Source organism: Macaca fascicularis, chromosome 10 (genome assembly GCF_037993035.2).
Source record: "Macaca fascicularis isolate 582-1 chromosome 10, T2T-MFA8v1.1".
NCBI lineage: Eukaryota > Metazoa > Chordata > Mammalia > Primates > Cercopithecidae > Macaca > Macaca fascicularis.
The window spans coordinates 101,895,956-101,920,154 of NC_088384.1; the positions used below are offsets into that span (position 1 = coordinate 101,895,956).

Sequence of the window (24,199 nt, forward strand, 5' to 3'; positions counted from 1 at the left end):
ATTGCCCTAGTAACCGGAAGTCTCCTGCGGACCCCGGGAAGGCGGAACCTAGGTTATGATTGGTCAAGACTCCTGTCAGTCCGCTGGTGGCTGTAGCCCTTTTTCTCTAGCAATTGGAGACAATGAATGCCAATCTGCGAATCCTGTGTGTGACTGGATATGTCGCTGAGGGGGCGGAACCTCGAGACTGGATAATATGGACTGAGTGTCATTTCCCCCGTCAGATAGCAAATACACCCCCTTCCTCTTGTAACCCGGTCAGGCCTAGGGCTCCTCCTGACTTCCAGAATAAGCCACCCAGTTGGGCGGACCCTTAAGGCATTCTGGGCCCACGCCAGCCCATAAACCCTCATAGTGTGACCTTTGACCCCTGGTGTGATCTTGGGCCTGGGCTGGGACCAGCCCCTGGTGTGGGTTGTGGGGGCGGCCATGGAGCTGGGCAGCTGCTTCAAGACCTATGAGGACTTCAAGGAGTGCTTCAGCGCCTACAAAAGGGAGAACAGGTGCTCCTTCATTCTCAGGGACTGCGTCTCCGTCCGCTTCCACAACCTCAACCATGGCACCTCCATCCGCGAGGACATCCTGTAAGGGCGGGCGGGCGGGGCGGGGCGGGGCAGGAGGGTGGGGAGGAGGCTGGAACTCCGGAGGGCTGCCTGGAGGAGGAGGGGATGCTTAGGCACGCTTTGGGCTGCGTGGCCATTCATTCAACAGGCACTCATTGAGCACCTGTTGTGTACCTTGTGAAGAGAGCTAAGCCTCCACGGCCGTCGGTTTTTGACCACCCACTTCACTTTCACTCCATCCATAGGCTTTTCTGGAATTTATAACTGCAGTTTCTGCCATTGTTTTGAGCAGCTGCCACAACCCAAATACAAAGTATGGCTTTCATAAACGGATAAAAACACCTTGGTGATAATTTCCTTCCTCAGTCTCCTCTTTACAAAACAGTCATATGGTCATTTGAATGTTCGTTCATTCATTCATTCAATTTTTAGTTCATATATATTTGTTGAAACAGGGTCTCACTCTGTCCCCCAGGCTGGAGTGCAGTGGCACAATCAGCTCACTGAACCTTCAACTGCTGGGCTCAAGCGATCCTCCCACCTCAGCCTCCCAAGTAGCCAGGCATGGTGGCTCCAAGTAGCCACCATGCCTGGCTAATTATTTTTTATTTTTGTAGAGACTAGGTCTTGTTATGTTGGCCAGGCTGTTCCCAGACTCCTGGACTCAAGCGATCTTTCAGCGTATCAAGGTGTTAGGATTAACAGGCATGAGCCACTGCGCCTGGCCTATTCATTCATTTTGTAAATGGTTTTTGAGCTCCTTATATCAACCGTTTTTCAAACACTTTCCATGTGCCAGGCAGTGTTCTCTATGCATGCTTTACCCTGCAGGGCTTTTTTTTCAGAATTATAGATAAACGTTATTTTTTCCCATTTGACAGATGAGAAGTCAGGCTTATAAGTTAAGACAGGAGTTGAAAACTCAAATGCCTTCAGGGCTTAGGTGAAACAGCCTAGTGTAATAAAGTTTTAACTTCGAATTTTACTTTAAGAAAAAGAATGATGAAATAGCAACCAACACCAGGTCTTTGTGCTAGGGACAACAGAAGTGTGAAATGGGCAAAATGGAGAGCAGATGCCATCTAATCAGCTCCAGCTGATGGCTGCCATATGAAAATAAAGATCTAGTGTTGCCAGAATTTGGGGCAAGAGTTATCAGAAATCCACACTTTATGTGGATTTTTCCATTAAAAAAAATTGAATATCAGTTCAAATTTTAACTCAGAGCATGCGGGCCAACTCAGAGTTAAAGCATATCCGAGTTTGAGACTTGGATTGAAATACTCAACCAAAGCTCCTCAATTAGAGAGCCAGGCTATATTCTTTCCATTATTCTGAAGTCCAGTGTTATGCTGGGTATAGATGACATAAAGATGAATAAGTGTTCAGACTATCCCCAGAGAACTAGGATAAACTTGAACTCAAGCAAACTGGCATGTGATAAATGCTTTAAAAGGAATGTGCAAAAAAAAAAGAAAGAAAGAAGAAATGTGCAGAGAAAGAAATGACAAATGCCTGGGAGGTGGGGAAAGTCTTCACACTGGAATTGATGGTTTCCCTGGGCTGTGAATGAATGTAGAGTGCTAGAGTAGATCTGTGGTTAATTACTGAGTAGCATGGAGGCATTTGACCAGAAGTTGCTGTGCAGAAGGACCTGCAGGAGCAAAGACAAAGATACATGAAAGAAGGTGGCATGTTAGAGTAACAGTGAGGGATGCCATGTTTGGCGGGAGATTAAGTCATTTGCAGTCTAAGGGTCTCTAGTGACCATTGTGAGGTGTTTGGACCTTGTCCTTTATGGGTAAGACCTTACTAAGCAATGAGAAGAATACAAAAAAAAAAAAAAAAATCACAGTTGCCCCTAAACACCCTTCAGGAAGACCATATCCAGTGTCTAGCACAAGGTGTGGCCCATAGCAGGCATTAAATCATTATTGAATGAGTGAGTTAGCAAGTACTAACCATGTGATTCAGGGAAATAGGTGCTGCAAGAAAAAAAAAAAGAATCCATTTCCTTTCCTTTCCACCTCCTAGAGGCTGCCCAGCGCACCTTGGGTCATGGCCCCCTTCCTCCATCTTCAAAGCCAGCAGTAGCAGGTTGAGTCATCATATCACTCTGACCTTATTTCTGTCATCACGTCTCTGACTCCCTCTTCTGCCTCCCTTTTCCACTTTTTTTTTTTTTTTTTTTTTGAGATAGAGTTTTGCTCTTTTTGCCCAGGCTAGAGTCTCGGCTCACCGCAACCTCTGCTTCCCGGGTTCAAGCGATTCTCCTGCCTCAGCCTCCCGAGTAGCTTGGATTACAGGCATGCGCCACCACCCCGGCTAATTTTGTATTTTTAGTAGAGATGGGGTTTCTCCATGTTGGTCAGGCTGGTCTTGAACTCCTAACCTCAGGTGATCCACCTGCCTCGGCCTCCCAAAGTGCTGGGATTACAGGCGTGAGCCACTGTGCCCGGCCCTTTTCCACTTTTCAGGATCCTCATGATTATATTGGGCCTACCCAGATAATCCCAGATAATTTCCCTATTTTCAAGTCAGCTGATAGCAACCTTAATTCTATCTGCAACCTTAATTCTCCTTTGCCATGTAACCTAACATATTCACAGATTCTAGGATTAGGACAAGGACATCTTCAAGGGACCATTCTGCCTGCCACAAAAAGATTAATATCCTGGAGGGAAAAATGGTGTGAGTCAGTGCAGATGTAAACATGATGTACTTCAATTAGAAAACAGTGATGGGCTGGGCACAGTGGCTCACACTTGTAATCCTAATACTTTGGGAAGCTGAGACAGGGAGATTGCTTGAAATCAAGAGTTCAAGACCAGCCTGGGCAACAAAATGAGATCCCCATCTCCACAAAAAAATTTTAAAATTAGGGGCCACTCGTGGCGGCTCACACCTATAATTCCAGCACTTTGGTAGGCTGAGGCAGGCAGATGGAATGAGGCCAGGAATTCTAGACCAGCCTGGGCAATATGCCAAAACCCCATCTCTACAAAAAATACAAAAAGTAGCCAGGTATAGTAGTGCGTGCCTGTAGTACCAGCTACTCTGGAGTCTGAGGCAGGAGGATTACTTGATCCCAGGAGTAAGAGGTTGCAGTGAGCTATGATCGCACCACTGCACACTACATTCTAGCCTGGGCAACAACAGAGTAAGATCCTGTCTCAAAAAAAAAAAAAAAAAAAAAAAAAAGCAGTGATGTATGTTTGCACGCACATACAAAAGCCATGAGGAGACCTGCTTAGTTAGAAGGAAGGATTTATGCTGGAGCAGCAGGAAAGGAAATTGGAAGGTTGATAAGCAGGTTGGTGGGTTGGGGTTTGTTTTGTTTGTTTTAGAACACAAGGTCTCGCTCTGTTGCCCAGGATAGAGTACAGTGGGAGGATCATAGTTCACTGTAACCTTGAAATTCTGGCCTCAAGTAATCATACTACCTCAGCCTCCTAAGTAGCTAGGACTACAGGCATGCACCCCCATGCCAGGCTAATTTTTTTAAAATTTTTTTATTTTTTGTGTTGAGACAGGGTCTTGCTATGTTGCCCAGGCTGGTCTTGAACTCCTAGCCTCAAGCTGTCCTCCTGCCTCGGCCTCCCAAAGTGCTGGGATTACAGATGTGAGCCACCATGCTGGACCTATTTTTGTTTTTAAAGGTGAACAATTTTAAAAGTGTTTTGGGGCCAGGCACAATTCAGTCACTTGAACCCAAGAGGCAGAGGTTGCAGTGAGTCGAGATCATGCCACTACTCTCCAGCCTGGGTGACACAGTGAGACTCTGTCTCAAAATAAATAAATAAAAAGTGTTTTTGTTTTTGAGTGGTTAACATAATTAAGAAATTTTTTCAAACAGTACAGAACAGAAGGGACTAAAAGGGTCATTTCCACTGTGTTAGCTTTTTTTTTTTTTTTTTTTTGAGATGGAGTTTCACTCTGTTGCCAGGCTGGAGTGCAGTGGCGTGATCTCAGCTCACTGCAACTTTTGACTCCCTGGTTCAAGCAATTCTCCTGCCTCAGCCTCCCGAGATTACATGCACGCACCCCACACCCAGCTAATTTTTGTATTTTTAGTGGAGACAGGGTTCCACCATGTTTGCCAGGATGGTCTTGATCTCCTGACCTCATCCACCCACCTCGGCCTCCCAAAGTGCTGGGATTATAGGTGTGAGCCACTGTGCCCAGCCTGTATTATCTTTTTTATCCATATTTATTTATTTATTTATTTACTTACTTACTTATTTTGAGATAGAGTCTTGGTCTGTCACCCCGGCTGGAGTGCAGTGGCGCGATCTTGGCTCACTGCAACCTCTGCCTCCCGGGTTCAAGTGATTCTCCTGCCTCAGCTTCCCAAGGAGCTGGGACTACAGGCATGCACCACCACGCCTGGCTAATTGTTGTACTTTTTTTTTTTTTTTGAGACGGAGTCTCGCTCTGTCGCCTAGGCTGGAATGCAGTGGCCGGATCTCAGCTCACTGCAAGCTCCGCCTCCCGGGTTTACGCCATTCTCCTGCCTCAGCCTCCCGAGTAGCTGGGACTACAGGCGCCCGCCACCTTGCCCGGCTAGTTTTTTGTATTTTTTAGTAGAGACGGGGTTTCACCGGGTTAGCCAGGATGGTCTGGATCTGCTGACCTCATGATCCGCCCGTCTCGGCCTCCCAAAGTGCTGGGATTACAGGCTTGAGCCACCGCGCCGGCCAATTGTTGTATTTTTAGTAGAGTTTTGTTGTACTTTTAGTAGGTTTCGCCATGTTGGCTAGGCTGGTGTGGAACTCCTGACCTCAAGTGATACACCCGTCTCAGCCTTCCAAAGGGCTGGGATTACAGCTGTGAACTGCCATGCCCAGCCTATTTATTTATTTATTTTTATTTTTGTAGAGACGAGGTCTCACTATGTTGCCCAAACTGATATTGAACTCCTAGGCTCAAGCGATCCTCCCTTCTCGGCCTCCCAAAGTGCTAGGATTACAGGCATGAGTCACTGTGCCTGGCCCACTGCATTATGTAGACACAAGCAGCGTTACCTTCCTGAGAGATACTGAGGCTAAACAAACATGTCTTGTATATGCATATGCATCTTTTTGTTGTTTTAACACAGTGGCAGCATACTATTTAGACATAGCCTTCTGTACCTGCTGGACCTGGCTCTTCTCACTTATCAATATATCTTGGATATTATCCCACTGTGTGGGCAGTTTGATTTGACTTCTGTTTATTTCCTTTATTTTTATGTATTTATTTATTTATTTATTGCAATTGTTGACTAAAAAGTTACTGCATGCTAGTGTCTGGAGATATGTTGTTGAAAAATATAAATTGAATCTCTGGTCTTGTGGAGACAAATACTAATCTATAATCACAGAAATAATAATTTCGTTAAGGTGGTAGTAGAGCTCCAAAGGACAAACCCAGGGTGCCATGTGGAGGGGTGATGGTGACACTTATTCTGGTTGTCAGGAACAGGGTGGGGGTGCTGGTTGACACCCTGAACCAATGCAGGCTCTTGCTCAGAAACAACTGTCAGCCCTGAGATTTTGCAGATACTTTACAAAGCACATTCTGACCTGGTTCTCTGAATAACCTTGTCAGAGGCAAATTTTGCTATTCCCGTTAAATTAGTTAATACAAGTAAAGTGCTAACAGCAGTGGCTTGTAGACAGAAACTAGTCCATAAATATTGTATTATTTTACAGATGGGGAGACAGAGCCAGGAGAAGTCAAACATTAAGAGACAAATAGTTTAGGGCCAGGCGCAGTGGCTCATGTCTGTAATCCCAGCACTTTGGGAGGCCAGGGTGGACAGATCACTGGAGGTCAGGAGTTCGAGACCAGCCAGGCCAACATGCTGAAACCCTGTCTCTACTAAAAATAAAAAAATTAGCCAGGCGTGGTGGTGCGCATCTGTAATCCCAGCTACTCAGGAGGCTGAGGCAGGAGAATCGCTTTAACCCAGGAAGAGGAGGCTTAAGTGAGCTGAGATGGCACCACTGCACTCCAGCCTGAGCAGCAGAGCGAGACTGTCTCAAAACAATAACAAAAAGAAATGAAGATTAGACCCAGCCTATCTACTGACAGAGCTCTTCATTGTTGTACTTAGCCACTGGGCTCTAATAGTTTTCTAATGTCACTTGTCCGTTTTTCCCTCAACAAACTTGTGGTAAGAGGCTACGTGTTTACCATGGGCCAGGAGTACAAAGATGAGCTAGAGTACAAAGATGGGTAAATTGTTAGCTCCACCCCTGAGGACAGTAGTGGACTGAGGTAGCTTAGGAGGCAGTGAATTCATGAGCAGCACAGGTCTTTCGCAGAAACAAGTTGACTGCTAGTTGTGATGTTATAAAGGACATTCTTGGATCATTTATTGCACACTGGCTCTGTGCAGAGCTCACTGTCTTGGGCTTTTTGAGTAATACATGGATGTCTTGGAGGACTGGAGGGTTGGTGGGGAAAATGTTTTTAGGAGGTAATTTAGTACATGTTTCTGCAGTCAAATACACATATTACTGGGTGGTCAGGTGAGATGATATTAATACTTACGTGAATATGTAGACATAAAGTTCCTTGATAAGCAAAGTAAAGCAAGTAAACTAATTTAAAGAAAACCATTTACAGCTGGATGTGGTGGTGCACACCTGTAATCCCAGCACTTTGGGAGGCTGAGGCAGGTGAATCACTTGAAGTCGGGAGTTCGAGACCAGCCTGCCCAACATGGTGAAACCATCTCTACTAAAAATACATAAATTAGCCAGGTGCTGTGGTGGGCATCTATAATCCCAGCTACTCAGGGGGCTAAGACAGGAGGATCCCTTGAACCTGAGAGGCGGAGGTTGCAGTGAGCTGAGATCACGCCACTGCACTCCAGCCTGGGTGACAGAGTGAGACTCCATCTCAAAAAACTTTTTGAAAATAGGGCAGGACCGGGTGCGGTGGCTCATGCCTGTAATACCAGCACTTTGGGAGGCTGAGGCAGGCGGATCACGAGGTCAGGAGATCGAGACCATCCTGGCTAACACAGAGAAACCCCATCTCTACTAAAAATACAAAATAATTAGCCGGGCATGTAGCCGGGCGCAGTGGCTCACACCTATAATCCCAGCACTTTGGGAGGCCAAGGTGGGTAGACACCTGAGGTCAGGAGTTCAAGACCAGCCTGGCCAATATGGCAAAACCCCATCTCTACTAAAAATACAAAAAATAGCCGGGCATGGTGGCTTACACCTGCAATCCCAGCTACTTGGGAGGCTGAGGCAGGAGAATCACTTGAACCCGGGAGGCAGAGGTTGCAGTGAGCTGAGATCACACCATTACACTCCAGCCTAGGCAACAAGAGCAAAACTCTGTCTCAAAAAAAAAAAATTATCCAGGCTTGGTGGCGGGCGCCTATAGTCCCAGCTACTCGGGAGGCTGAGGCAGGAGAATGGCATGAACCCGGGAGGCAGAGCTTGCAGTGAGCCAAGATCACACCACTACACTCCAGCCTGGGTGACAGAGTGAGACTTCATTTCAAAAGAAAAAAAGAAAAGAAAAGAATAGTGCAAATATTATATGAGTGGCTATGGCAGATGTAAAGGTGATTGGCAATTCTTTATCTGGAAAAGCTGGCCTAATGGTTAAAAGGAAGACTGCTGGAGTAAAAGAGACTGCCTTTGCCCTTGACCTTGGGCAAAACTTAACCTCTTGATATAGTTTCATCCTTTACGAAATGAGAAGGGTGTGACGATGATTAGGAAAATTCACAGCGGGCATGGTGGCTCACGCTTGTAATCCCAGCACTTTGGGAGGCCAAGGCAGGCGGATCACCTGAGGTCAGGAGTTTGAGACCAGCCATGGTCAATATGGTGAAACCCCATCTCTACTAAAAAGACAAAAATTAGCCAGGCGTGGTGGCCGGCGCATGTAATCCCAGCTACTCGGGAGGCTGAGGCAGGAGAATCGCTGGAACCTGGGAGGCAGAGGTTGCAGTGAGCCAAGATCACGCCATTGCACTTCAGCCTGGGCAACAGAGTGAGACGTCGTCTCAAAAAAAAAAAAAAAAAAAAATTCAGGCTAGGGGGCAGTGGCTCATGCCTGTAATCTCAGCACTTGGGAGGCCAAAGTGAGAGGATTGCTTGAGCCCAGGAGTTTAAGACCAGCCTGGCCAACATGGTGAAACCATCTCTACTAAAAATACACAGATTAGCCGGGTGTGGTGATTGGCACCTGTAATCCCAGCTACTCGGGGCTGAGGCAGGAGGATCACTTGAACCCGGCAGAGGTTGCAGTGAGCTGAGATCACACCACAGCACTCCAGTCTGGGTGACAGAGCAAGACTCCTATCTCAAAAAAAAAAAAAAAATTGAAAACAATAGTGCAAATATTATATGGGTGGCTATGGCAGATGTAAAGGTCATTGGGAATTCTTTTTCTAGAAAAGCTGGCCTAACGGTTGGAGCTCTGGAGTAAAAGAGACCCCCTTTGCCCTTGACCTTGGGCAAAACTTACACAGTTTTGTCCTTTACAAAATGAGAAGGGTGTGGTGATGATTAAGAAAATTCAAGCTAGGGGCAGTGGCTCATGCCTGTAATCCCAGCACTTGGGAGACCAAGGTGGGAGGATTGCTTGAGCCCAGAAGTTCAAGACGAGCCTGGGCAACATGGCGAGACCCCATTTCTACAAAAAAAATAAATTAACTGGTCGTGGTGGCATGCTTTTGTGGTCCCAGCTACTCAGGAAGCTGAAGCCGGAGGATCACTTGAGCCCAGAAGTTTGAAGCTACAGTGAGCCATGTTTGCACCACTGCACTCCTACCTGAGCAACAGAGACCTTGTCTCAACAAAAGAAAGAAGAAAAGGAAAGGAAAATGCATGTAGCAGCTAAAACAGTGCTCAGTAAATGTTTGCTGAAGCTGTAACTATAGTATATAATAGAAAGCGGTAGTTATTTGAAAAAGAGTCAAAGGTATGTGCTCTGGGAATTACCACTAAATGACCAAAAGTGCATGTCAAAAAAATAAAATCAGATCAAGTTAGAATTTTTTTTTTTTTTTTCTTTGAGATGGAGTCTCGCTCTTGTCGCCCAGGCTGGAGCGCAGTGGCGCTATCTCAGCTCACTGCAACCTCCGCCTCCCAGGTTCCAGCGATTCCCCTGCCTCAGCCTCCTGAGCAGCTGGGATTACAGGTGCCTGCCACCATGCCGGGCTAATTTTTGTAGTTTTAGTAGAGACAGGGTTTCACCATGTTGACCAGGCTGGTCTCGAACTCCTGATCTCAAGTGATCCACCCACCTCAGCCTCTCAAAGTTCTGGGATTACAGGCATAAGCCACCACACCTGGCCAGAAAAATTTTTATTATGCCCACAAAAGAACAGTTGGAGATTGGTAAGACACTCCAGTCACTGTAGTAAGGGCAGTGCTAATAAAGCCTAAGGAAGAAAGTATTTTGACCTTTTTTGTGATTGGCTGTTATACATTAACATTCTGTTTACAGCCAGTAGAGCTGTTCAAACTGTTTTGTCTATAACTGATTCCTTTAATTTTACTGAATCATGCTGACAAGGATGTAAAACTTTGTGTTCTGTTTATGATTGATCAGAGCTAGCATTTCAGGGAATCAGGATATCTTAAATTCTGGCTATGTGGCTGTGGGCAGTTGGCCTTGGAGTATATCTAAACTGTGGCCTCCACTTTCATTTTTCTTGAAACATCGCTATCAACTGGGAAGAGTCTGTGACTTTATGCCCAGTTTCCCCTCTCATATTTTTATGACGGTTGTTTTTCTTTTTGTTATGCCATTTGAGGGGTTAAAGTACTGGCTGTCTCTCTCCATTGCTATTCAGGTTAACAGCCACCATTTGCAAACACTTTGTTGGAGCTCATTCCTTCTCTGCTAGGAACTTTACAAGCATTGTCTCAGTTAATCCTACAGCACCTTTGGCAGGACCTTTGTTATGAGAGTTTTTATTATCCATGTATCCATAGTTACAAGGCTATATAGAAAAGCAAAAGTCATCACACAAAAATCTTGCTAACAAACTACTTATAAAATTAGTCGCTACTTAACCATCCCTCTGCTTATCCCTGCCAGTCCAATTAACATGTTTGGTAGTCAATTTCTGGCTGACGAAGAGATACATTAAGCATCAAGGTAATACAAATGTAAATAAAACTGACTGCAGACTGAAATGGCACATCTCCCAAAAGTTGTAGGAGGAGGGCGAAATCCCTGAAAGTGATGATAGAAAACTTTCAGCCTTATACCAGTTAACAAAGGAAGAGGGGAAATCAACAAGGATGATGAGATGACAAAAACTTGAAAAGTAGAGGATTTGCTTAGGAAAAATTAAGCCCTTGGGAAACTTAGTAAAGCTCAGGAATATTTTGGCAAAACCATCCTTTGTATGTTGCAAAAGTGAGACAGGAAATGAAGTATAGTGTTTATGATTTTTTTTTTTTTTTTAAAAGACAGAGTTTTGCTCTCTTGTCCAGGCTGGAGTGCAGTGGCGCAAACTTGGCTTACTGCAACCTCGGCCTCCTGAGTAGCTGGGATTACAGGCATGCGCCACCGCACCCGGCTAATTTTTGTATTTTAGTAGAGACGGGATTTCACCATATTGGCCAGGCTGGTCTTGAACTCCTGACCTCAGGTGATCCACCAGCCTTGGTCTCCCAAAGTGTTGGGATTACAGGCGTGAACCACTGCACCTGGCCTAGTGTTTAGGAAAACTATACTAGGAAAAGAATAGTTGCTTTAAGTCATTCTTTGATTATTCTGAGAATTGGCATATAGCTGCCATTATAACCTACTTTTGCTAAATATAATAATAATTATTATAATTATATTTTGAGACAGGGTCTTGTTTTGTCACCCAGGCTGGAGTGAAGTGGTGCGATCTCGGCTCACTGCAACCTTTGCCTCCTGGTGCAAGCAATTCTCCTGCCTCAGCCTCTTGAGTGGCTGGGATTACAGGCACGAGCCACCACACCCAGCTAATTTTTGTAGAGATAGGGTTTCACCATGTTGGTCAGGCTCCTCTTGAACTCCTGACCTCGGGTGATCCACCCGTCTCAGCCTCCCAAAGTGCTGGGATTACAGGCGTGAGCTACTGCGCCAGGCCCTGCTAAATATAATATTAACTTTATAATTTTAGTCTCATTTTTAAAGGTAAAGTTCCACCCAGATCTTATTTATCACTATTCCCTATGAAATGTTTCTGGGTGGCCGGGCCTGGTGGCTCACACCTGTAATCCTAGCACTTTGGGAGGCCAAGACGGTTGGATTGCTTGAGGCCTGGAGTTCAAAACCAGCCTGGCCACATGGTGAAACCCTGTCACAACTGAAAGTACAAAAAATTAGCCAGACGTGATGGTGGGCGCCTGTAATCCCAGCTACTCGGGAGACTGAGACAGGAGAATCACTTGAATCTGCGAGGCAGGGGTTGCAGTGAGGCGAGATCATGCCACTGCACTCCAGACTGGGCAATAAGAGCGAAACTCTGTCTCAAAAGAAAAAAAAAAAAAAAAGAAAGAAATGTTTCTGGGTATGTTTTTGGCTGCAATTAGCTGAAAACCGTGACTCAAAATGGCTTATTGCAGTTACTTAGAAGCCCAGAGGTGGGCCTCCAAAGGTCGTTGTCTCAGTGACCTGGACTCTGCATTTTTCCACTCTGCCATGTTCAGGTCTCAGCTTTGTCCTTAGGAAAGCTCCCCTCGTGGCACAAATGCAGGAGTGACATCCAGAAGAAAAAGCCTTCCGTGCCAGGCGTGGTGGCTCACGCCTGTAATCCCAGTGCTTTGGGAGGCCGAGGCAGGCAGATCACGAGGTCAGGAGTTCAAGACCAGCCTGGCCAACACGGTGAAACCCCGTCTCTACTAAAACTACAAAAATTAGTCAGGCATGGTGGCGGGCGCCTGTAATCCCAGCTACTCGGGAGGCTAAGCCAGGAGATTTGCTGGAACCCAGGAAGCGAAGGTTGCAGTGAGTTGAGATCGTGCCAATGTACTCCAGCCTGGGCAACAGAGCAAGACTCCGTCTCAAAAAAAAAAAAAAAGGCCGAGTGTGGTGGCTCACGCCTGTAATCCCAGCACTTTGGGAGGCTGAGGCAGGCAGATCACGAGGTCAGGAGTTCAAGACCAGCCTGACCAATATGGTAAAACCCCATCTCTACTAAAAATACGAAAATTAGCCGGGTGTGGTGGCACACGCCTGTAATTCTAGCTACTCAGGAGGCTGAGGCAGGAGAATCGCTTGAACGCGGGAGGTGGAGGTTGCAGTGAGCCAAGACCGTGCCAGTGCACCCCAGCCTGGGTGACAGAGGGAGACTCCATCTCAAAAAAAAAAAAGCCTGCCTTGGTTTCCTGCCGATTTCCTATCATGTTTCTTTGTCCCGAATTGGGCCAATATCCATGCCCATTCCTAATACAATTACCTTAATTGGCTTAGACTAGCTCTGAAGCAAGTAGCTATATGAGGGAGGAATGACAACTGAAGAAAATAGAAAAGAAAGGACAAAGGATGTTGAGTTGGCAACTGACAATTCCTGCTATAGCCTTTTAAATTAATTTACTTTAAGTGGTACTGATTATTCATATTGGTATTTCCGTATATAGAGGGATAAGAAATTGGAGGCTTAGAGGAAGTGAAGTGACTTAACCAAGGTCACATAGCTAAGTGGAATTTATTTATTTTTTTTACTTTTTTGAAATAGTCTCACTCTGTCACCCAAGCTGGAGTGCAGTGGCACTATCTTGACTCACTGCAACCTCTGCCTCCCGGGTTCAAGTGATTCTCCTGTCTCAGCCACCTGAGTAGCTGGGATTTCAGGTGTGTATCAGCATGCCTGGCTAATTTTTTGATTTTTTAGTAGAGATGGAGTTTCTCTATGTTGGCCAGGCTGGTCACCAACTCTTGGCCTCAAGTGGTCCACCTACCTTGGCCTCCCAAAATGCTGTGATTACAGGTGTGAGCCACGGCGCCCAGTTATTGGAAGTCATGATGCAAGCTGCTGTTGTTTGCATCATGAATTCCAAACTTAATGAGTGCTAGGTTGAAGTTATTTTTTCTGTTTACCTTAATCTTCTATTGAGATATAACGTGTATTGAAGTGCAGAAATCTTTTGCAAGAATTCGTTGAGCACTATAGTTATATTCATCTGTACTTATTGTCTCCCTGGTAAAGGCATAAACTCCCTTCAAGATGGGGACAAGGTTTTATACTTTCCTGAATATCCTTTAGTGCTTATATCTAACAGCACTTAGCCAGGATCTGGAGGGGGTCAGCCAGTCTTGCTTCCTTCCAATTTACTCTGTAGATGTTTGTGGTTTTCTACTGTAACTACAGAGGTAAAGGAGCCATTGGTGTTTCCAGTGTCTGGCACATAATAGGTGCTCTATGAATGTCAAATGAATGACTGAGGCATAAAAAGTACTTCCTATAACGTAAGTAGTATAATAGGAAGATCACTGGGATAGAATTCTCTTAGAAGACATGATTCCTAGACCTAGCACTATTACTCTTACCGAATATAACTTTGGACAAGTCATTTGTTTAATTTCAAACATTTACTGAATTCTGTGTACCAAACACTGTACAAGTTGTTCAAAAGGCTACAGAGTCTCTACTCTCAAAGTCTAGTCAGGGGAGAGATTACACAGGAGTGAAACCCCATCTCTACTAAAAAAAAAAAAAAAAAAGAAAAAAAATAGCCAGGCATGGTGGCAGGCACCTATAATCCCAGCTACTTGGGAGGCTGAGGTAGAAGAATCGCTTGAACCCAGGAGGTGGAGGTTGCAGTGAGTCAAGATCGCACCACTACAGCTTGGGCAACAAAATGAATCTCTGTCTCAAAACTAAAACAAATAAAAAAACACAGTATGTTTAGAGATCCTTAAGGAAGTTTTGAACCTGTCCAATGTGTTGGGAGTCAAGATGAGGGGGTAAAAGTGGGAATTCAGAGAAAGGATAAATATTTTGAAGGAAGACAGGCAGCATAATGGTTAACTAGTCAGACTGCAGATAAGCAAGCAGTATAAATCCCATGTCCCCAGGTCTTAGCTGGAGGATTAAATCCCAGATTCTCATCCTTGAGAACCTCTTTAAGCTTGTTTTCCCATCTGTAAAATGTAGATGATAACAGAATCCTTTTCCTACTATAAAATAATGCACATTGGGGGCTTAATGTAGTTGGCTATATAATAAATCCTCAATACATGTAGCAGTGGTGGGGGGAACTCATAAAGACTTGTTAACTTATTGGATGTAGGTGGGAAAGAAGAATCAAAAAGAATATCCAGGTTCCCACCCTGGAAGGGGCAGACATAAATGGAGCCAGGAATGGTACAGGGAGCTTTGTGGTGGGCACTCATTAGTACCTTCCTTTGGAATAGTTCAACAAATGTTCACTAAGTACACATAAAGTCAATATAACTTGACGAGCTAGAGTTAGGCTAAGATGTCGAGTCAGCAGAAGAGTGGTACCCAACTAAGGGCTTGAGGAAGGCTTCCTAGAAAAGATGATGGGTGCACATAGTCCTTAAGGATAAGCAAGCTTTGTGAGGAGGGAAGGTAGGAAGGCCATTCTGGACAAAGGCACAAACATGCACAAAGGTGAGACAGAGCATGGTGAACACACAAAGTTGTAGGCATTTTGTCTTTCTAGGACACAAAAAACAAGGTGATGAAAACAAGGCTGGAGAGACAAGTGGAGACCACACAGTGGTCACCCCTCACTGGCCTCACTGTACTACTGGACTGTTCCAACCCATCCTGGCCCAGAGCTAGAGGTGGCACCACCCCCACACTGTGTAGGCAATAGGTACAGACACTCTCAGCCCCAAGCCCCTCCACCCTGTTACTGTGAGACTCACACATCCTGTTTTCCCAAGCTTGCCCCACAGGGTGAGCAAACTGGACCAGCTGGATTAGAGTATTTGGAAAAGTACAGGTAGGGCTTCTAGGCTATGCCACGTCAGGCCCGGGGGTCAGATATTTTTCCCCTTCCCTGGTCTTTGGACTGGGGCACTCCCTGAGGAGGCAGGAGTGTGACCCATCCCACCCATTGGTGGTCCGTGATCCGTTCATCCAGTACATCAGCCATAAGCATCTGCTGGGCTGGGCGGAGTGGCTCACACCTGTAATCCCAGCACTTTGGGAGGCTGAGGTGGGTGGATCATCTGAGGTCGGGAGTTCAAGACCAGCCTGGCCAACATGGTGAAACCCCATCTCTACTAAAAATACAAAATTAGCCGGGCATGGTAGCGCATGCCTGTAATCCCAGCTACTCGGGAGGCTGAGGCAGGAGAATCGCTTGAACCCAGGAGGCGGAGTTTGGAGGTTGCAGTGAGTCGAGATCGAGCCATTGCTCTCCAGCCTGGGCAACAAGAGTGAAATTCCATCCCAAAAAAAAAAAAAAAAGGCATCTGCTGAAGGCACAGCATTGTGTTAGAGGCTTGGACTACCCTGAGGAATAATAGTCCTGACACTTGAGGACATCCCCATCCAATTGGAAAAGCACTGGATAAACATCTCAGAAAATGTCACAAGGCATAAAAGCTGTAATAATAACAGCTAACTTGTATTTAGCATAAACAAAAGGCCTAATCAGGCTTTGAACTAAATATTTTGCCTATGGCTCATTTAATCTTAATAACAACCGTAATGAGATTATCTCATTTCATGAGGAGGAAACTGTATACAGAGAGGTGATTGACTTGCCTAAGGTTGAACGGCTTATGAGTAGTAGAGCCAGCATTCAAATCCAGTCAGCCTCCAGTGTCCCCCCTCTTTAGCCATTAGCCACCCAGAGAATCTGCTAAGCCTTATAGATAAATGCTATGAATTCAGAGGCAGGAGCAATTACTGTGGCTTGGGGGCATCCACAAAGGCTTTCTAAGATGGTGGCACCTGATTTGGGCCTTGAAACTGGTTGAATAGAGATAGGAAAAGAACAGATGCTCAATTTAACTGCCCCTGTCTTTTGAGTCATCACTTTAAGCCTAGAATGACAAAGCTAGAAAAGACCCTAGATATCATCTAGCCCAGTGATTATCAAATTTTCTTAGGATGTGGACATTTTTCATTAAATGTAGCATGAGCAGAAGCCAGGTGCAGTGGCTCATGCCTGTAATCCCAGCTACTTGGGAGGCTAAGGTGGGAGGATTGCTCAAGCCCAGAAGTTCGACACCAGCCTGGGCAACAGTGAGACCTTGTCTCAAAAAAGAAACAAAGGCTGAGCGCGGTGGCTCATGCCTGTAATCTCAGCACTTTGGGAGGCTGAGGTGGGTGGATCACTTGAGATCAGGGGTTCGAGACCAGCCTGGCCAACATGGTGAAACCCTGACTCTACTGAAAATACAAAAATTAGCCAGGTGCAGTGCTGCATGCCTATCATCCCAGCTACTCAGTAGGCTGAGGCAGGAGAATCCCTTGAACCCTGGAGGTGGAGGTTGCAGCGAGCTGAGATTACACCACTGCACTCCAGCCTGGGTGACAGAGTGAGACTTTGTCTCAAAAAGAAAGATGAGCAGTGACCTTGTCTCTTCAAAAGGAGGACCAAACATTCTCTAGCCCAAAAAGGCCCTGAAAAGTTCAATTGAGAACCACTGATTAGTCCAATGTCCTTGGAGCTTCGTTTTATCTTTGCTATCTGGATAAGGAAGAGACAGCAGTAGTTCCCAAAATACGCAAATGATGGGGACGTTTTAAATGGGAGTAACCAACTGAGCACTCTGCTGCTGCTGCTTATCTATTTGCCCTCTTGTCCTGCCTCAGGGTGAATTGTTGGCAGCTACAAATGGCAACCAAGAGAGAATGGAGTTGGGGCTCCATTCTCTCTTGAGAATGTGCAGTAGAGGAATATGAAGGGAGCTGGAGTTGGAGAGACTCTTAAAGAAACAGCTGAGTAATTTGGGACTGGAGAGTTAATGTAAATCTCTTCTTGGTTCATGGGATTTTGTTGTTGTTGTTGTTGTTGTTATTGTTTTTTTCCCCATGATGCAACCCTCAGGAGATCATGAGAACACGTGCCCTGATTTGGGGGGATTTTAATTTAAAAAAAATTTTTTTTGAGACGGAGTCTCGCTCTGTCGCCCAGGCTGGAATGCTGTGGTGCGATCTCCGCTCACTGCAAGCTCCGCCTCCCGTGTTCACGCCATTCTTCTGCTTCAGCCTCCCAAGTAGCTGGGAGTACAGGTGCCCACCACCACACCCGGCTAATTTTTTGTATTTTTTTTTTTTTTTTTTTTGAGACGGAGTCTCACGCTGTTGCCCAGGCTGGAGTGCAGTGGCGCGATCTCGGCTCACTGCAAGCTCCGCCTCCCGGGTTCCCGCCATTCTCCTGCCTCAGCCTCCTGAGTAGCTGGGACTACAGGCGCCCGCCACCAAGCCCGGCTAATTTTTTTTTTTGTATTTTTAGTAGAGACGGGGTTTCACTGTGGTCTCGATCTCCTGACCTTGTGATCCGCCCGCCTCGGCCTCCCAAAGTGCTGGGATTACAGGCTTGAGCCACCGCGCCCGGCCAATTTTTTGTATTTTTAATAGAGATGGGGTTTCACTATGTTAGCCAGAATGGTCTCAATCTCCTGACCTCGTGATCTATCTGCCTTGGCCTCCCAAAGTGCTGGGATTACAGGCATGAGCCACCATGCCTGGCCAACATTTTTTTTTTAATTAGAGACAGTCTCTTGCTGTGTTGCCCAGGCTGTTCTCAAGCAGTCCTCCCACCTTGGCCTCCCAAAGTGCTGGGGTACAGGCGTAAGCTACAGCGCCCAGCCTTCCTTCTTTCCTTAATTCTATTTGTCTGTTCGTTTGTTTGTTTTTGAGACGGAGTCTTGGGCTGTCGCCCCGGCTGGAGTACAGTGGCATGATCTCGGCTCCCTGCAATCTCCGCCTCCCAGGTTCAAGGGATTCTCTTGCCTCAGCCTCCTGAGTAGCTGGGATTACAGGTGGCTGCCACCACGCCTGGCTAATTTTTTGTATTTTTAGCAGAAATGGGGTTTCACTATGTTGGCCAGGCTGATCTCAAACTCCTGACCTGTGACTTGCCCACCTTGGCCTCCCAAAGTGTGGGGATTACAGGCGTGAGCCACCATGCCCAGCCTTAATTCTATTAATATATAAATCCTTTACTTTATTTTATTTTTTTATTTTTTATTTTTTTTTTTTTTGAGACGGAGTCTCGCTCTGTCGCCCAGGCTGGAGTGCAGTGGCGCTATCTCGGCTCACTGCAAGCTCCGCCTCCCGGGTTTACGCCATTCTCCTGCCTCAGCCTCCCGAGTAGCTGGGACTACAGGCGCCCGCCACCTCGCCCGGCTAATTTTTTTGTATTTTTAGTAGAGACGGGGTTTCATTGTGTTAGCCAGGATGGTCTCGATCTCCTGACCTCGTGATCCGCCCGTCTCGGCCTCCCAAAGTGCTGGGATTACAGGCTTGAGCCACCGCGCCCAGCCTATAAATCCTTTACTTTAAAAAAAAACAAAAAAACAGACTCTTGGTCTGTTGCTTAGGCTGGAGTGCAGTGGCACAAATCAGAGTTAACTGCAGCCTCAAACTCCTGAACTCAAGCAATCCTCCAGCCTCAGCCTCCCGAGTAGTTGGGACCACAGTTGGGAACCACTACACTTGGCCCTATGGAGTTTTTTCTATTTGTTTGTTTTTTTGTTTTAAGACAGAATTTTGCTCTTGTTGCCCAGGCTGGAGTGCAATGGCGCGATCTCAACTCACCGCAACCTCTGCCTCCCAGGTTCAAGCGATTCTCCTGCCTCAGCCTCCCGAGTAGCTGGGACTACAGGCATGCACCACCACGCCCGGCTAATTCTGTACTTTTAGTAGAGTCAGGGTTTCTCCATGTTGGTGGTCAGGCTGGTCTTGAACTCCTGACCTCTGCCCATCTCGGCCTCCCGAAGTGCTGGGATTACAGGCGTGAGCCACCGTGCCCAGCCATTTGTTTGTTTTTTTGAGACAGGGTCTCACTCTGTTGCCCAGGCTGGAGTGCAGTGGCATGAACATGGCTTACTGCAGGCTTGACCTCCCAGGCTCAAGCAGTCCTCCCTTCTCAGCCTCCTGAATAGCTGGGACTACAGGAACACATCACCGCACCTGGCTGATTTTTACTTTTTTTTTTTTTTTTTTTTTTGAGGCGGAGTCTCGCTCTGTCGCCCAGGCTGGAGTGCAGTGGCGCGATCTCGGCTCACTGCAAGCTCCGCCTCCCGGGTTCCCGCCATTCTCCTGCCTCAGCCTCCCGAGTAGCTGGGACTACAGGTGCCGCCACCACGCCCGGCTAATTTTTTTGTATTTTTAGTGGAGACGGGGTTTCATTGTGTTAGCCAGGATGGTCTCGATCTCCTGACCTCGTGATCCGCCCGTCTCGGCCTCCCAAAGTGCTGGGATTACAGGCTTGAGCCACCGCGCCCGGCCGATTTTTACATTTTTTTAGAGCCAGGGTCTTACCATGTTGCCCAGGCTGGTCTCAAACTCCTGGGCTCAAGTGATCCTCCCGCCTCGGCCTCCCAAAGTGCTGGGGTTATAGGCATGAGCCACTGTACCCAGACCCCTTCAGGGTCTTATCTTTATAAGGGGTGTCTTATCTTTATAAGGCGTGGGGGATGGTCAGCACCTTTCTCATTGTCACCTCTACCTTCCCTAGGTATGTGCAGGTGAAATTTGTCTGCATTCGGACCCAGTCAAACAGGAGGAGAACCCAGGAGGCAGACATGTGCCCAGCGTACTTGCTCCTAAGGTACAACGAGAGACTAGATAGACTATTTATCAGTGAACTGAACACACAGCACATACATAGTGACTCTAAAGTGGCTAGTCTTGGAGGAGACACCACTGGCAAATCTCAAAAGACAATGTGCCTGCAGAGATTCCAGCCTGTGCAGCCCACAAGCAAAAAAGACCTTGACACTGCCGATAAGTCCCTGGTTGAGCCATCGTTTTGCCTAGATAAAGTACAAGTGTCCTCAAAGCCAGAGCAGGAAGGCATCACTCCTTCTGACCTGGCCAAGATAGCAAAAGTGATGAAGAACTTCCTTAAGGTAGATGAGGGTTCCATGGCTTCCTTTAGTGTGGGTGACAGCCAACACCTGGACCGACTCAGCTTCCAGAGCAGTAAGATGAGTGACCTGTTCATCCGCTTTCCAGAGAATCTCTTGCTACACCGGGTGGAGAACACCCAGGGCCACATCCTCTATGCTTTCTTGGTGGAGAACAAGGAACGAGAAAGTCGAGTGGTGCACTTTGCTGTGCTCAAGGCGGAGACGGCCACCTCTGTGGCCAAGATGCTGAGCATCTTCACAGAGTTCAACTCCGATTGGCCCAAGGTCAAGGTGGTCTTTGTGGACCCTTCATTCCATCACCGGGCTATCCTGCAGGAGATCTTTCCTGCTGCCCGCGTCCTCCTTTCCATCTACCACACAACCCGACTCTTGGAGAAGAAGCTGCATCGTAGTTCAGCAAATCCATCCTTTAAAAGGCTCATGAAGGAAGCCCTGCGGGAGGCTGTGTTTGTCACTTCCGAAGCCAGCCTGAAAAATCTCTGCCAGATGTCCCAGGCCCTACTGGATGAGGATCTCTTCAACTTCCTGCAGGCCCACTGGTTCACCTGTGAACTGCTGTGGTACATGCATGTTAGGAAGGGCCTGCTTGCGTGTAACACCTACATGGACAGCCTAGACATTGTCACCAGCAAGGTGTCAAGCCTCTTTCGGGAACAGCAGTCCCTGCTGGACTGCATCCTCTGCTTTGTGGATTACATCGACTTCTTTAATACCAAAGGCTTGAAGAACTTGCCCACAGCTCCTCCCAAGTTAAAGAGAGCTCGGCCAGCAAGCGTGCCACTGAAGTCCAAGAAGGCTTTTGGAATCTATGGAGAAAGCCTTACCAGCCTCCCTGTAGAAGAGACCAAGCCAGACTCACAGCAGGTACAGGTGCAGCAGCGGTCACAGGTGCCACCCTCGCAGGTTGGCATGCTGGACACCTTGCACCAGAGTGGCTCTGAACTAGCCTACAAGCTGTGCCACAATGAGTGGGAGGTGGTACAGAACTCCACCCAGCTAGTGGACATGGCTGGCTCTTCAGTGGACGTTCAGCTGCTAGAGGACTCTCACCAGGTTAGCAAAGATGGCTGTAGCTGCAGCTGTTCCTTTCAACAATGGTACCACCTGCCATGCCGACACATTTTGGCTCTGCTGCACACCAGCCAGCAGCCGGTTGGTGAAGCCATGGTGTGCCGCCGGTGGCAGAAGAAGTACCAGCACCTCCTTGGGCCCAATGGGGAGCTCCAGGATCATAGCGTGGTCCCAAACACAGGCCAGCCTGAGAAGCAGGGACGGAACGACATGATTCAGGACCTAAGCAGGGAGTTAGCAAACCTGCTCATGCAGACTGAGGGGCCAGAGCTGGAGGAACGCTACTCCACCCTGCGCAAGATTGTGGATATCTGGGCTGACCCCTCCCAGCCGTCTGAGTTCGTTCAGCAGCCAGGAGACTTTAAGGATGTGGGCAGCCTCCCTTTCCTCTGGGGAAAGCAAGAAGAAGGGGAGGGATTCCCTCCCGCTACAGCTGTGATGCATTATTGAAGCACTTTAGCTGAGGCATTGGACCACAAACACTTCTCCTTGGAAGAAGTGAGAGTTTAAAGTGGGCAGGACATGCTAGGGGTCAGCATTTTAGCCAATGTCTTCCTAGGTAGGGCTAGGAATATTGTTACAGTAGAGAGGAAAGGAACTCCACTGTGTGACAGTCCTTTCAATCTGCCCTTTTCAGCCCTACTTTTGGCATTCCTTGGGAGCCTCAGTTGTTGTTCAAGGCCAAAGTTATCTCCGTGCTGCAAGGTCACCCTCTTCCTCCCCCAGCCCCTGAGATCAGATCTTATTTGCCCTGCAAAGATGAATCCCTGCCTCAGGATAGGGTGAGACAAAATGGGTCTGGTAAAAGGGCCTGTTTTCAGGGACAAAGGGAATGAGGATGATCTTTGGCTGTTGCTGCTCTTTATGAAGAATCTTATTTGTAACTTTTTATTCATATTAAAGTTGTTTTTAATAAAATTAAGTAAACAAGGGAAATGTGTTCTGCTTGATCAGGGAAGGAAGAGGAATTGCATAGCAATAGGACTCGACTTTACAGTTAGGAAGTGGATGCTCTAGGGTGGATTTATTAATTTTAAAGAAAATTGAGGCCGGGCGTAGTGGCTCATGCCCATAATCCCAGCATTTGGGATGTCGAGGTGGGTGGATCATCTGAGGTCAGGAGTTCGAGACCAGCCTGGCCAACATGGTGAAACCCTGTTCTACTAAAAATACAAAAATTAGCCAGGCACGGTGGCCCACCTATAATCCCAGCTACTTGGGAGACTGAGGCAGGAGAATCACTTGAACCCAGGAGGCAGAGGTTGCAGTGAGCCTAGATCGCGCCACTGCACTCCAGCCTGGTGACAGAATGAGACTCTATCTCAAAAAAAAAAAAAAAAAAAGGAAAATTCAGTATTAGCAACCTAATGGGGTTGTGGAGCCAAATAGAACCTGATGCCTCACATTCAAGGATTTAGCAATCTGCCTCTTACCTTGCCCCCTTCCTACAACCAAGCTTTCAAGGTTGATTTCAGGTTGCCTTATGTTCTAGCGGGAAGAGGCCAAATAGACTGGAGGGTGTGGGGGAAAAAACCTGAATCTTAGACTTGACTGGCAGCAACTTGCTGGAGAGCTGTGGGCAATTTCTTTGACCTCAGTTTCCTCTGTAAAAATTAGCATGTTGACCTGTTCTAATCCCAAATTTCCCCTCTAGGTTTACGTAAGCACCTTTTTTTTTTTCTTTCTTTCTTTTTTTCCTAATGAGATGGAGTTTCGCTCTTGTTGCTTGTTGCCCAGGCTGGAGTGCAATGGCAGAATCTCGGGTCACTGCAACCTCCGCCTCCTGGGTTCAAGCGATTCTCCTGCCTCAGCCTCCCGAGTAGTTGGGATTACAAGCATGTGCCACTACACCTGGCTAATTTTTTGTATTTAGAGAAGGGGTTTCACCATGTTGGTCTGCCTGGTCTTGAACTCCTCATCTCAGACAATCCACCTGCTTCGGCCTCCCAAAGTGCTGGGATTAAAGGCATCACCTACCGCACCCGGCCCAATAACATTGTTGATGCAAAGTACCAACACTGATTTGATGTTGCTAGTTGGTAAACTTAATCCTCCAAGGCCTGGTAAACACCCAGCTTTCTAAGTCTGCCATCTTTCAAGGGAACTGAGGACAAGAGACCAGTCAGTAGGCCCTTACACTAGTGTAGTAGGACCCTAAATAAGTCATGACACCATTCTGAAGAATACTGGAGGGGGTCGGGCTAGCGAATGCCAAATTTTGGCTTGTTTAAGGGGATCTGGATTTCCTCAGCTCTAAAAGTTAGGCTCCCGATCCCCGAAGGAGCAGTAGAATTTGAGACCTGGGACTCAGTTTCCTCATAAGGTAGAATATGCATTACGACTATATATGCACCGTTTCCTAAACTCCAGGGGCTTTAGAGTCTGACACACACACATACACAGAACAAAACAAAACAAAAAATCGCAGTGGCTCACACCTGTAATCCCAGCACTTTGGGAGGCTGAGGTGGGCGAATCACGAGGTCAGGAGTTCGAGACCAGCCTGGCCAACAGGGTGAAACCCCATCTCTACT

General features: G+C 46.9%; 1 protein-coding gene across 2 annotated transcripts; it reads left to right on the forward strand.

Annotated features, from left to right (window-relative positions):
• The first annotated feature begins 219 nt into the window (after positions 1–219).
• Positions 220–22,595, forward strand: ZSWIM3 (zinc finger SWIM-type containing 3). 2 transcript variants are annotated; one of them, XM_045363034.3, is made up of 2 exons: positions 220–584; positions 20,180–22,595. In XM_045363034.3, the coding sequence occupies exons 1-2, from the start codon at positions 430–432 to the stop codon at positions 22,113–22,115; spliced, it is 2,091 nt and encodes a 696-aa protein (XP_045218969.1). In that variant the 5' UTR covers positions 220–429; the 3' UTR covers positions 22,116–22,595. The 2 variants fall into 2 exon arrangements, with proteins under 2 accessions (XP_045218969.1, XP_005569242.1); XM_005569185.5 differs by having other exon boundaries at positions 220–503.
• Positions 22,596–24,199: the final 1,604 nt, after the last annotated feature.

Bases quoted from the DNA above. Each gene is read 5' to 3' on its own strand.
- ZSWIM3 (XM_045363034.3), top strand. From the start codon at position 430: ATGGAGCTGGGCAGCTGCTTCAAGACCTATGAGGACTTCAAGGAGTGC. The intron at 585-20,179 runs GTAAGGGCGGGC...TACCTTCCCTAG, and splicing joins TCCATCCGCGAGGACATCCT to GTATGTGCAGGTGAAATTTG.